The 14,115-nt window shown below is 36.6% G+C and overlaps 1 protein-coding gene across 5 annotated transcripts; it reads left to right on the top strand.

The window, feature by feature from the left end:
- The first annotated feature begins 1,267 nt into the window (after window positions 1-1,267).
- Window positions 1,268-14,115, top strand: LOC131954233 (beta-1,3-galactosyl-O-glycosyl-glycoprotein beta-1,6-N-acetylglucosaminyltransferase). Of its 5 annotated transcripts, none has more exons than XM_059317796.1 (5): window positions 1,268-1,378; window positions 2,325-3,012; window positions 3,983-4,209; window positions 12,538-12,660; window positions 13,683-14,115. In XM_059317796.1, the coding sequence occupies exons 2-5, from the start codon at window positions 2,336-2,338 to the stop codon at window positions 13,862-13,864; spliced, it is 1,209 nt and encodes a 402-aa protein (XP_059173779.1). In that variant the 5' UTR covers window positions 1,268-1,378; window positions 2,325-2,335; the 3' UTR covers window positions 13,865-14,115. The 5 variants fall into 5 exon arrangements, with proteins under 5 accessions (XP_059173779.1, XP_059173781.1, XP_059173777.1 ...); XM_059317798.1 differs by having other exon boundaries at window positions 1,290-1,378; window positions 2,667-3,012; XM_059317794.1 differs by having other exon boundaries at window positions 1,292-1,378; window positions 2,254-3,012.

The following is a 14,115-nucleotide window of genomic DNA, read 5'->3' as shown; positions in this document are numbered from 1 at the left end:
GATCTAATTTTCTGAAAAATAACGTGGGAGTGAGCTCCCTTAGTAAATTTTTTATCTTATGTATGGCGTAGGCACGAAAATTAAAATTTGAGATGGCACTTTTAGGTCGATGGGGCTATAGATCTATATAAAATAGATCTATCTAGATCTAGAACCTTTTAAAAATAAAACGGTTGTTTTTACAGAAAACACGTGGAGGCGAAATGTCATAAGAATATCAGTTATGAGAATATGATACAAATTATCTCTTCCGACAGTTTTTTGAAAAATCGGAAAATAAGTTGCCCTTCCGTATACCGGAAATCTACGTACAGGAGCTAGAAATCTAGTGTTAATATAAGAAATTTCGTCAACCTCATACGGTACTCAAGTTAACAGTATTTTAGAAACAGGAAAAAGAGCAAAAGTACCACCTTCTGATATTTATATTGGAGGTCACTCAGAAATTAAAAGAATATATAATATGTATAACGTAGTTTTTTTCTACCTAATTGAAATAGTACAAGTTATTTTATTCCCAAGGAAATACAGTAAATTACCCTTTCCTATTACCGGAAATAGTTGAAAAGTTTCAGGAGTCTGAAAATACAATGTACTATTTATATGTGAAATTTCAGCCACCTAACTTTTTTTTGTAATTAAAGTTACAGTACCCAAGTTCTCGTCTTTTGAGAGTCAATGCAACCTTCTGTTACCGGAAATAGCTTAAAAAATCAAGATAAAAGAAATAATTGGATTTGATATATATGAAATTTCGACAACCTACTAAAATAGTACAAAAGTTATCGTGTTTACATACGCAAACACACACAGAAAAAATTGCAAAACAAAACTGGTCCAACTCAATATATTTAAAAAATTATCTATTTGTATTTTTTTTTTTGCATGATTACAATGCTCCCTGTATACTCTAAGTAAAAAAAAAACCAAAAAACACTATTGAAAACAAGATGCATTTACATCTCTTCTTATGTGGTATTATATTCATCAGTCAAAATGTGACACTAAATTCATCCATCTGATTGTGAAATCATATTAATCTATCTGAATGTTGTGTGCTGACGAAGATCATTGTACCTGTATTTGTGTTTAATTTGTGAGCATACTAACACTTCCCACCACTTCTGATTATATAATAATTATGGACATTTCTGGTTCCTTACAAACGTATGTAAGCACACCTTGTGGGAAAACTCCGTCAGTAGTTCGATCTTCTCTGCACCATACAACACAATTACAGAAACCGGAATCGCCGATACGTTTACTTTTTTGTTCCCAATACTAATCTAGTTGGAGTTTGCGTTGTGTAACTTCGATTTCAAAATCATTTAATTACTGGACAAATCATGTCGCTGACTAGAAAGAAAAAAGTTATAAGGTTATAGCTAAATGTAGCGTGACGGATAAAACAGTGTTTTTTCTTCTAAAAATAGATTTTATTTAATGATGCACTGAAAAGGGGAAAATAAATGATTATAATATATAGATCTAGATCTATATAGATTTCTAAATATACATTACTATTTTAATAACTATAAAGAAAAGCGTGGGTAGCTTCCTAAATATCAGTAAAGGTACCTATAGATAATATAGCGGGTACCTATAGATAATATTGCGGGTATCTATAGATAATATAGCGGGTACCTATAGATAATATTGCGAGACCGTGCTCTTCTTTACAGTTATTTAAATAGTAATGTATTATTATATATTTAAAGAAAATCATTGTTTTTCTCTTTTTAAGTGCATTATAATAATGATTATTGCACCGAAGCTTGTTATTAAAAACGTTTTTTATGCATTTTTTCATACAGTAGAGTTGTGTGACTAAAACCTTTTGCGTACCTAATGAACATGATAACGCGCGTATAATAGTAGAACAAGACTGCCTACTAATTTTAGAAAATATTAATTAATTCATTAAAAAATTAATTAGTCATCCAATTTAGTCTAATTTAATGTCATATTGCATTGTCTTCATTTTTTTTTGCCGTTTTATGCTGATGGGTCATGATAGAAAACACATGAGTGTAGTGTTTAGTTAGTTGCCGTTTCCCTCTTCCTTTCTAATTCTGGATTTGGGACCAGATAATGTCGGAGTTAGTATTAAGTGTGCTGACATTTTATTTTGATGGTGAATTTAATCCCCGTGAATTTAATCCCCGTGAATTTAATCTCCGTGAATTTAATCCCCGTGAATTTAATCCCCGTGAATTTAATCTCCGTGAATTTAATCCCCGTGAATTTCGCCAGGTTTTCGCTTCACTTCTCAGGACGAATGAAAATAGTGTTTGGGTTTTTAACGGCGTCTCTCGTATTTAAAGTCATTTCCTACATGTTCGTCCCGAATGATGACCCGAGTCTCAAGGAATCATCTCTCATCCATTCAGCCTTGAGCAGTTCAGAGAGGCAAGAAAAAAACATTCCGTCCAGACGGGAGCACAGGGTTGACTGCTCGGCAATCATCAATGGTGATATGCTGGAAATTAAAAAAGCTGAAGCGTTAGCACGGAAGTTACGTCAGGAAGGGGCATATTTAACCGCAGCTCGTTACAGAAGGTTGTGCGAGAATTGCAGTGAATTTCTTTTGAAGCGAGGCTATGTAACATCCCCACTTACCCCCCGAGAACGGGGATTCCCCATCGCTTATTCTATTTTGGTTGCAGAAGATATAGAAATGGCTGAACGTCTGCTCCGTGCCATCTATCGGCCCCAGAATTATTACTGCGTTCATGTTGATCTTAAGGCTTCTGAAGTGAATGAAGCCTTTGTGTCCATGTCCTCCTGCTTGCCCAATCTGGTCATACCTGAGAGACGTGTTTCAGTCGAGTGGGGAAAACTCTCTGTACTGGAGGCGGAGCTGCAATGTATGGAGACACTCTGGCCCCGCCCCGCTTGGAAATACTTCATTAATCTGACGGGCAAAGAGTTCCCACTCAAGACAAATGCAGAACTTGTTGAGATTTTGATAGCACTCCAAGGTGCTAACGACGTACACGGCACTTTAAAAGAGTGAGTTTCTTTTAGATGAGCATTTTTTCATGTCTGCCATTCAGATGTGTCCTTTGTGTGTCCCCTTTATGTCTGCCATTCAGATGTGTCCTTTGTGTGTCCCATTTATGTCTGCCATGTCTAACCCTAACCCTAACCCCTCCCCCTCCTTTCCCCAACCCCTTACCCCCCCCTCCTCCCCTCCTCCCCCCCCCCCCCGTGAGAGCAGCCTCCTCTTAGTTACCGCCTCTAAGTTTAAAATAGCTTCCAAACTAAATTATCTGCCCCTAATAGCCTTCACTAAACCCGGCTCTACGATTGTAAACATTTAGCGTGAACCACAGCTCACCAGACCATGTGGGGGTGGGGGTGGTTGCGATATGCCTAGAGATGAAGAAAGGGGGTTGCTAGGCGCGCTTACAGCTTGGTGTTTTCTAACTTCTCCAAGAAGAGAATTATATATATATATATATATATATATATATATAGATAGATAGATAGATATTACAACTACCCTTGTTGGGCTTTGTTAGTAAATGATGGTTTAAATCAGGGGTCTCCAAACTTTTCAGTCCGAGGGCCGCATTAACTATCAAATTTCAGTTCGGGGGCCAGTTTCTTCTAGGCATGTCTTTGATTTTTCTGGTCAAAGTTCCTCAGCAATCACTGACAAACGATTTTTCCTTGGACAAAAAGATCTCCGCGGGCCGGATGAGAGGACTTCGCGGGCCGCATCCGGCCCGCGGGCCGTAGTTTGGAGACCCCTGGTTTAAATGATGAAGTAATAAACCAAGGCCGTATTTGTTAACGTTTTATGTGGAGGCTAAGTGTGGGTTACCTCAAGTTTTTGTTGCTCTACTGATTTTATTAACAGCATAACTAACTCTTCCATAATACAAAACCTATGGCATTGGTCAGAGGTTTTGAATAGAATCTGTGTCGTAATGATACTGTGCTAGCGATTGATACAATCAAACAATTGTATTGGCAGAACTTACAGGGAAAATTGGCGATTCCCTCACCGAGCTGTTTGGTTTCGCCCAATGAAGGGCTCCACTCACGTGACTCTTAGCCGAGCCTTCGTCGACTTTGTGCTTCATAACAAACGGGCGAGGGACGTCTTCAAGTGGGTGACAACTTTGAAATCATTTCACGATGAGGCTTTCTTTTCAACCCTAAACCATAACCCTCATCTGGGCGCACCTGGCTCTTATAAAGGTAGGGCTCAAGGTCAAAAGTTCATTATATTCACTTCAAACTATCCTACCTGTATCTTATTGTAAGCCCTGCTAGGGGGGGGGGGGATACCTAAAATCTATCTAGCTTCAGGCTTATCTAACCAACTACTGTCCGGTCAGTGCAAGCCCGGATAAACCCAGACTGGTTAATAACCTAACCTTAGTCTAAATAACAACACAAAAAAAAGCTTTAACAAATACTATAAAATTTATTTAGCAAAATATGGAACCAAAAGTTATAAAAAAAGAATAGATAAAAACTGACACAAAACAGAACCAAACGAAACAAACTTTTTACATCAAACAAAACAATTCATATATAACAAAACACCCAGCCAAGTTGCCCAAGCAACCTCACTGGAAGGGGGGGGGGGGGAAGAGAAAAAGAAAAGGAAAACATAAGAAAATGCATGGTAATGGCAGATATATACATAAATATATACACAAGTTCAAAATGCTACCTACTACTACTATCTAGCTAAAGCCTCGAGTAAAACTAATCCTTACTATTATAATTTTAAAAGCAATTCTCAAAAACACAACTAACCACTGTCTAACCAAGAACTAGCAACTTAAAAATAACGTGTAAACAAATTCATTGTAGAACCAATCTTTCCAACACAAGGAGCAGCCCGAAGCCATTGGTCTACATAAACAATATCCATATTGATAACATTAAAGCTAACACACTCCGCTAAGGCCCCAATGAAGGCAGACACAAAGCAAGCGATACTCAACATGAAGTTGCACGAAACAGCACACACATTAATTTTAAACAACCTAAAACTCGAGGCAACTAAAATATACTAATTTACTAATCTAATTACTGTCTAAAACAACTGACTATTGACTAAGCCAATCCTAGTCAATAACACATCATAAAACAATCAGGTAAATGCACACACGCATTCACACCAGTTTAGGAAACACTCCTAAACACACTGACCTAAACCACGTGGTCCGAAACACACGCCACGGTTTTAGAAAACACAATAATACATTTAAAAAAATAACAAAATAACACACCACGTGCTCACTATCTCGTTTTAGACGAAAATGAAAGAAAACGAGAAACATCGGCAGTCGCATTCATACAAATCACATAAAGATAAAGTATAAAAAAACAAATACCTCCACGCGTGAGGTGCGCCACGCGCCAACACAGAAACCTGACCCGACCTACATCTCGCCGCGGGTCAAAAAGGAAGAAAATCCTCCGAGCGGTCAATTTATACTGACCGCTTCGGACGGAAGGGGGACCCCGTGGCTGTTCTCCATTGGACCATACACTCGCAGATTCGCATCAAATAAAATAATGCAAAATAATCCATTCACCCGCTCACATTATGCATGCCTATTATTGTGAATCAGAACAATTGACTCAGGGACATTTTTATCAAACAATTTCAACCTACCTTAGGGTTAGGGTTAGGGTTATCATCTTAGTCTCAGATGTTCAAAAGTTCTACTGAAGAATTATTTTTTTAGCCCAACTCTAAATATCCTAATATAAAAAGGCCATGTGCGCACTTCTCTCTCTCTCTCTCTCTCTCTCTCTCTCTCTCTCTCTGTCCGCAAAATATGTTCGCATGCTATCACATCAGTATCTTCAGCGATTTATGGAGAACTTGATACGGACTTATGTTGAAAATATTATGTTAGATGTTTTAAATGTATAAACACAATTTTATTTGAGGAAGAAAAATAAAAAATTAAGGCATATTCGAATGTAGAAAAACAATTTTAAGTATGCAACAGGTAAAGTGTTTATAGTTGTGAAAAGTACGCATGAAACAATGACGTCACTATTGTTTATACTATGGACACAACTAATGACGTCATCTTCCGAGTTTTAAATATAAAGAAATGAACTAGGCCTATTTCATTCCAATATGATTTAGATCTACGTACGCTATGAAATGTATACAATACAATTTTCTCGGCCTACACTTAAAAAAATTACTTTATCTATTAGGATTCTAGATCTAGATATTCTAGATCTAGAGATTCTAGATCTAGTTTTAGATGATCTAGATCTACGGAAAAACTAGACCTAGACAGATCTAGACTAGATCTAAACCCTACCTAGATCTAGAATCTATTCCGATAATAAATTTCTATACTAAACTATTTCAGGCCTTAATTATTTTGTTGAAATCTTTGTTTGTTTAGCTATTCAATTGGCTAATTTGTGATAAAATGTAATTTGAAAGAATAGGGCTTATTCGCGTAAGTTAAGTTTCTTAACTTACTTTTTTATCTTTATACTACTAAAAGTCAAGTTTGTTTACATGTTTGAATATTTATTTGTGTTTTTGTTTGTTTTTTTGTTTGGCTGATTGACTATTGCGCATGGTTGCACTCATCGTGGAGAGCTGTAAAATAGTATGTAGGTAGAGAAAATTTTTTGTTTTAAGACAGACTGTTAATCACACATTTATTTAAAGACGTTAATTAATTTATTGATTTATTCATACGTAGAGTAACCCTATTTTTTTAAAAAGTTTAGAACGACCACTACACTCGGCGGGACCGTGACGTCACAGTTTTTTGTTTACTCTTTAGTACAATAAAATGGCGGCGTCTATCGAAGAAAATTGTGTTCCCATTCAAAAGTTAAACGTGTTCTAAATCTAATTTTCTGTCGGTCATAACTTTAACAATACGTCCGTTTGCTGTATTTATTACGTTCCAACACTTATATCAATTTTCAACTCTCTTTTTTCATTTAGTTTAACAATAAATTTCTCTAGATCTAAAGATCAGCTGTCGAAGGAAAGTTATGAATCTAGCCTAGATCTAGCCTAGATCTAGGTCACTAGACTCAATGTAAATTCTAGATCTAGACTTAATGTAAATTCTACATCTAGAATCTATTTCAGGCCTTAATACATCTATAATCTATTTCAGGCCTTAATTATTTTATATAAATCTTTGTTTGGCTAATTTAAGATAAAATTTAATTTGAAAGTTACTACTACTAGACTTAGATCTAGATCTATGCGCGTAAATCAAGTTGCATAAGGAGACTCAAAGTATAGTATAAAAATTCATTTGTGACGTCACGAGTAAATCATATTGAGCATACCCTTGCAGCTTTGTGCTATGCCTTCTATATGTGTGTTCCAGGTCAGCATGGGGTCAAGAGTGACTCCTAGGAACCTTGTGGCCTGGGCTATTTTTATGACTGTATTGTTAATTTTTAGTGAGACCTGTTTGGTGATGGTTCGTGACTTTTTGTGGGTGAAGACCATTCCTACCGTTTTGGATGCGTTTATTCGGTGTTTTTAAAAGATAAAAAACATTTTTGAATGTGGGGTCTGTTTTTTTGTGACGATAAGTGACACTGCAGTAGCGTAGCGAGGAGGGGGGGGGGCGGGAGGGGGACGGGAGGCGGGGGGGGGGGGGAAGGGGGAGGCGGGGGGAAAAGGGGGCTTGGGGGGGGGGACATATGTTGGGGCGCCAAAATGGTTTGGAAAAATAAATTGAAAGGTTGAGGGGGTGCAAATCGAAAGTTTGAGTGGGGGGGGGGGGGTGCACATCAAAAGTTTGAGGGGGGGGGGTGCAAATCGAAATCTTGTGGGGAGGGGGGGTTCAAATCGAAAAGTTTGTCCCCGGGCGCCGGGAAGGGTCGCTATGCCTCTGAGTGACAGACGTGATGTTTTTTGATGGATGACCCCCGAAACCCACAGTTATCCAACGGATGACGGGTATTCTAGTTCTCCATTAAAATTAATGTGTTTAATTAGCTGAGATGATAGTGTAAGTGACACCATGCAGGTGGTGCGGGTTCGAGACACATAAAGTCAATCTTAAATATAATTTTTTTTTCAGTTTGTTTTATTATATGTGAATGATAAAGTGGCCTATCGGGACTTGGCGGGTCACGGGGCAGGTGAAGTAGAGTTCACCTGTTTTTGTAAGGGATAGTGTGGTAAGCCCCATGCTCTGCCGAAATAGGTGTTTTTAAAAGACAAAAACAACATAACTACCATTGAACAGCCGGCTTTTTAACGAAATCTTTTAAGTCTCTTAATGTTAAGTCTCTTAATCAGCGAGTGCATTTAATATGGTACTGTGTTGACTAATACTGTATATACTGTATATAACATTTGGTTTTAGTTTTTTTAATAGGTATTGGTAGTCTATGTTCGTTTAAACAAGTATAAACATAGACAGTACATATAACAAACCCCCTTTTTTCATAATCTTAAGAATGTTTCATTCCAATGTTTCTTTTCCTAAGTTTCCGATAATGACTTTTCATTTCATTACTCACTTTCCGTAGGTATATACATTTTCTTCAGGCATCTCTACCGTTTCTTCCCCTTTCACCTCCGAACGAAATTGAAAAAAAGTAATTCATAAAACAAGTTAATAAAAAGTCTATTGACAATTTAAGTGCAATTTCCTTAATTAATTTTTTGTGACCGAATGAAAGGATATTTTTGAAAACTTTCTTCGGCAATATTGTTCTAAATTATGGCAGGAATCGATTGGTACATGTTTCAAGTCGCTAAGTGGTCTGGTTGCCGAGACATGGGCCAAAAACTGCATTTTTTCGAGGTTTTTTGGCTTTTCCGGGAAATCCAGGAAGGAATTCCGGGATTTTTTTTGGCCCACAATCATCCTCGGAACTTGCTTAACATATTTGCTTTGGAACTAGTCCTCGATATTGCTTCGTTGAGGAGGAGATATGACTTAAAGCTGCGGACACACATCGGACACACATCCATCCTTGACGAGTTAATAATCGCAATTGTCCGTATGGAAATTGCGGTAAAAAAAATATAGAAAAAAACAGTAACCGCTACCCCCCCCCCCCCCCTTCCACACCCAACCCCCACACCCTCCTCCGCGCAGTTTTAAACGCCGCTACCCGGAGATAAATATCTAATAGAAAAAACCGGGTAGCCTTTTGTAAAGAGAAGAGAGCTAAAAATCACTAGAATAGCCCGTGTAACGGGTACCGATGGCTAGTAACTAATAAATAATAAAATATTAATAAAAGTAATATTCACTTGAATTCAATTTTTATTCTCGTATACGAAGTACAGAGGAAGTATTGTGATCGTGCAAAAATTCGAAATCTAGATTTTCACAAATCTCAACGTTTTACACCTCCCTGAGTCGGGAAAGCATAGTTTTGAAATTTTGTACGTATGTCTGTATGTATGTGTGTAAGTCTGTGAACATGATAACTTGAGTACCCTTATAGCTAGGTTGATGAAATTTCATATATAGGGCCTAACTATTGAATCGAATATGTAGTTCTGTATCAACTTTTCAGAGATTTCCATTAACCGGAAGTAGAACTTATTCTTCTGGTTTAGAATAGAGGCAGTATTGTCATCGTGCACAAAAATCACATGAATTTTTGAGTTTTCATCGTTTTACACCTCAGTACTTCATCATATAGGGAGGACAGTTTTCATCGTTTTACACCTCAGTACTTCATCATATACGGAGTATAGGGGACGCATAAAACCTCTTAATTTTGATAAATCTGGATTGATAATTTTTGCCCGATTAAAATAAGTCCTCTATACTTCGGATGCGATGAACGACTGAGGTGTAATACGGTGAAAATTGTTAAAATTTCAAGTGATTTTTGTGCACGATTACAATACTTTCTCTATACTTCGTATATACGAGAAAGTAAAAAGAGCAAAAACAATTTGGTTTTCACGTATTATGGCGACATAAACAATGGCATCCTGCCATAAATTTTATTGTACACATTGTAAGCTAAAAAAAGAAAAAAACAACTAGGTCATGGGATTTAAATTTGCATTGTTATATTTAAAAACTTTATGTGCAAAGTTTTGTAAACAAATAGTTATCGATCACGGAGTTCCTGTACAGCCAATCAATATTTGTCTTAACGAAAGTGAAACATCCGGTTATAACTTAGGCTTGATGAAAATAAATAGAAATGTAGCCTTAAACTCAACAAATTATTTTCAAGTTCTCTGGATTTGCAACTTTTATAGCATTGATTCTAAAAAATATAAAATTTCTGAATTAATTTTAGGCTTAATATTTTATTTTTTTTATTATTTTTACGGTTTGCTAAATCTAAATAAACCGGGAGTGATCTCCCCTAAACTTTCTCGAATATTCTTATATAAAATATCAGGGGATGGGAACTCGGGCTATAGACATGATTTTTACAAGCTTTTATTACAAGCTTTTATTTAACTCACTTCCTCGTCAGTCTGTCGTCAGTCTGTCTAGACGGAAACGCAGGAGTGAAAATTCGGACAGTTCTACTTGACCGATACGATTCACAGTTGGCACGTGGGTCAAGACATGAAGACAATGCAATCTGAAACTAAATTTGACTTAATTGGATGCCTAATTAATTTTTTATGAATTAATTAAAATTTGGACCGAATTAGTAGGCATGTCTAGCCAACCACACCACACGCGTCATCACCTTCAATAGCTGCGCCATCACGTAATGGCTGCGTTCAAAAACCATTGCGCGCCTACTGAACGTGATGTTCAGTAGGCGCGCAATGGTTTTTAGTCATGTAACTCTATTGTAAATAAAACATGTAAAGTACTGAAAAAAAAATTCATAAAAAACGTTTTAATAACAAGCTTTTATGTAATGATGCACTAAAAAGTAGAAAATAAATTATAGACTACTATTTAAATAACTATAAAGAAAAGCGTGGGTGTCTTCCTTAACATTAGTAAAGGTATCCAATAGATACTAAAGTGACCCACGCTTTTCTTTATAGTTATTTAAATAGTAGTCTATAATTTATTTTCTACTTTTTAGTGCATCATTACATAAAAGCTTGTTATTAAAACGTTTTTTATGAATTTTTTTTTAACTCACTTCCTCTGTCGTAAGTCGTCAGTCTAGACGGAAACGAAGGAGTGAAAATTCGGACAGTTCTACTTGACCGATACGATTCACATTTGGCACGTGGGTCAAGACATGAAGACAATGCAATCTGAAACTAAATTTGACTTAATTGGATGCCTAATTGATTTTTTATGAATTAATTAAAATTTGGACCGAATTAGTAGGCATGTCTAGCCAACCACACCACACGCGTCATCAATAGCTGCGCCATCACGACCACGTAATGGCTGCGTTCAAAAACCATTGCGCGCCTACTGAACGTGATATTCAGTAGGCGCGCAATGGTTTTTAGTCATGTAACTCTATTGTAGATAAAACATGTAAAGTACTGAAAAAAAAAATTCATAAAAAACGTTTTAATAACAAGCTTTTATGTAATGATGCACTAAAAAGTAGAAAATAAATTATAGACTACTATTTAAATAACTATAAAGAAAAGCGTGGGTGTCTTCCTTAACATTAGTAAAGGTATCCAATAGATACTAAAGTGACCCACGCTTTTCTTTATAGTTATTTAAATAGTAGTCTATAATTTATTTTCTACTTTTTAGTGCATCATTACATAAAAGCTTGTTATTAAAACGTTTTTTATGAATTTTTTTTTAATCCATTTTAAATACTTAAAGTTTTAAAAATAGAATAAAATCTCGTAGACAAATTAATTGCACACCAAGTGAACGCCCAATAAAAAAGCGCATAATAGTGCGCAATATTATTAGTACTTTTAAAATTTACATTAGTTTTTTGAGAAATCGGAAGTAGCGTAAATTACTACTTCTAGTCAACGGAAATTACTCAAAATTTAACAGAAGGTAGAGAATTAGATCTTTTACTTACATGTGAAATTTCATTTATCTATCTGAAATAGTACTCAAGTTATAGGCTTTTGAAAAATTCAAAGTAGGAAAAGTACCACTTCCGGTTATCGGAAATCGCTCAAAAGTTGATACGGATCTACGATTTTGATATAATACTTATATATGAAATTTAATCAACCTAGCTGTAACGGTACTCAAGTTATCGTGTTTACACACGGACACACACACAGACACACACACACACAGACATACGGACAAGATTGCAAAATTATGTTTTTCCGTATCAGTGAGGTGTAAAACGTCGAGATTTGTAAAAATCTCGATTTTTTTTTTGTGCACGATTACAATACTTTCTCTATACTTCGTATATACGAGAAAGTAAAAAAGCACGTTTTTTATTCCATGTCAACTACATTATGGAAGTGGAAGGATTCTCGTCAACTCCCTCGCCTCCATTGACAGTTGACAATGATTTTTGGGACCCCTAATCGGTGTCTGTGTGTAGTCAGTAAATACACACTTTGACATTGATCGAAGGATCCGATAAGTTCATTTTATGAGAGATTTTTTATAAGTAATTTGAGTCTAAGGGCATTTCTTTGAATTGTAGGTAACCTAGAGCTGACGGAGGAAAACAAGCCCCATTTGAGCCGGTACAAAGTATGGAATACATCAAATGAGACGTTTTGCTCGGCTAATTCCTGGCTAAGACACATTTGCATATTATCCATTGGTAAAGTCATGATTGAATTCAGCAATGAGAACACAAATATTAATCTGCTTATTTTTAAAGTAATTTATAATGGGTGTTGATATGGGTGGGAGGATGATATGGGTAGGTGGGTGAAGTGGGTTGGGGGGGGGGGGGGGGCGACGACACGAACGATTGGTGGATTAAGGTTGGGAGGAGCAAGTATAGCCTCATTGGGGTGGGGGTGATTCAAAAGTATATATATATATATATATATATATATATATATATAGAGAGAGAGAGAGAGAGAGAGAGAGAGATGTAAGCTCGGGTACTCTGGGCGCCAAGACTTACCGACTTTATTCGGGTATATAGATAAAAATAGCACCCAGTTGGGCGCCGCCCTTACTAAATTTTGCTTTTTTTTAAAGCAGAAACGATCCAAAGGACGGTGCAGTAATACACAAACGACACATCTTTAAAATGATGTGATTTAACACATCTTTAAAATGATGTGATTTGACACATCTTTAAAATGATGTGATTTGACACATCTTTAAAATGATGTGATTTGACAAATCTTTAAAATGATGTGATTTGACACATCTTTAAAATGATGTGATTTGACACATCTTTAAAATGATGTGATTTGACAAATCTTTAAAATGATGTGATTTGACACATCTTTAAAATGATGTGACTTTTAACCTTCAGGCGACTGTAAAAAAAATATTGAAAACTTGGGGGTCAGGGTTAAGGGGTCTCTGTATGTTGCCGCCTCCTCCTCAATCCGCTTCTCAGGTAGCCTTGGGGTTCGGTAATGGTTCAGTAAGGGTTCGGTAATGGTTCAGTAAGGGTTCGGTAATGGTTCAGTAAGGGTTCGGTAATGGTTCAGTAAGGGTTCGGTAGTGTTGGGTTAGGGTCAGGTGGCATTGTGCATTTGCCTATTTCGCCTTTGTGCCGACTTAAGTGTTGTCTCTTGATGTTGCCCCCCCCCCCCCACACACATACACACTTGTGTCTCTACTGCTTCTGTTGTCCATTGACAATTTGTCAACTTTCAGGTGACTTGCCACTGATGGTGCGAAGTGTCAAGTTATTTGCTAACAAGTTTAGCCTGCAGGATGACCGTCTGGCAATCAGCTGTCTGGAGGAATGGCTCTACAATTCTACATTGAACACAAACGTAGGCATTAACACGTCATATTATTCCAACTTGGACTTCGTGAAAAATCAAGTTCGATAAATTCACAAGGCAGTATTCTCTGCAAAGTGTAGATCTTGTTCGTTCATTTGAGATTTCTAGTGCTATAATCACGTTCACTTCACAAATGCCCCCTGACTGACTTCATCAGCGTTTTTGTAACTAATAACTACTGAGGAAATTATGCAGTGCTTGGAATGACAGACGTAACATTTTTTTTTTTTTGCCTTTACCATTATAAAATGTGGAGTTTTTATTGTAAAAAAAGCCGACATTCATTAAAAAATCAAATC

This window comes from Physella acuta, unplaced genomic scaffold (assembly GCF_028476545.2).
Source record: "Physella acuta isolate Inbredline_101_S28 unplaced genomic scaffold, ASM2847654v3 ptg000982l, whole genome shotgun sequence".
NCBI lineage: Eukaryota > Metazoa > Mollusca > Gastropoda > Physidae > Physella > Physella acuta.
The sequence above is the reverse complement of the archived record's forward strand: the minus strand, read 5'-3'. Positions and strand labels throughout refer to the sequence as shown.

Coding starts and splice junctions, on each gene's coding strand:
- LOC131954233 (XM_059317794.1), top strand. CDS start 1,347: ATGTCGCTGACTAGAAAGAAAAAAGTTATAAG. Junction 3,013..3,982: donor GTACACGGCACTTTAAAAGA/GTGAGTTTCTTT, acceptor TTGTATTGGCAG/AACTTACAGGGAAAATTGGC. Junction 4,210..12,537: donor CGCACCTGGCTCTTATAAAG/GTAGGGCTCAAG, acceptor TTTGAATTGTAG/GTAACCTAGAGCTGACGGAG.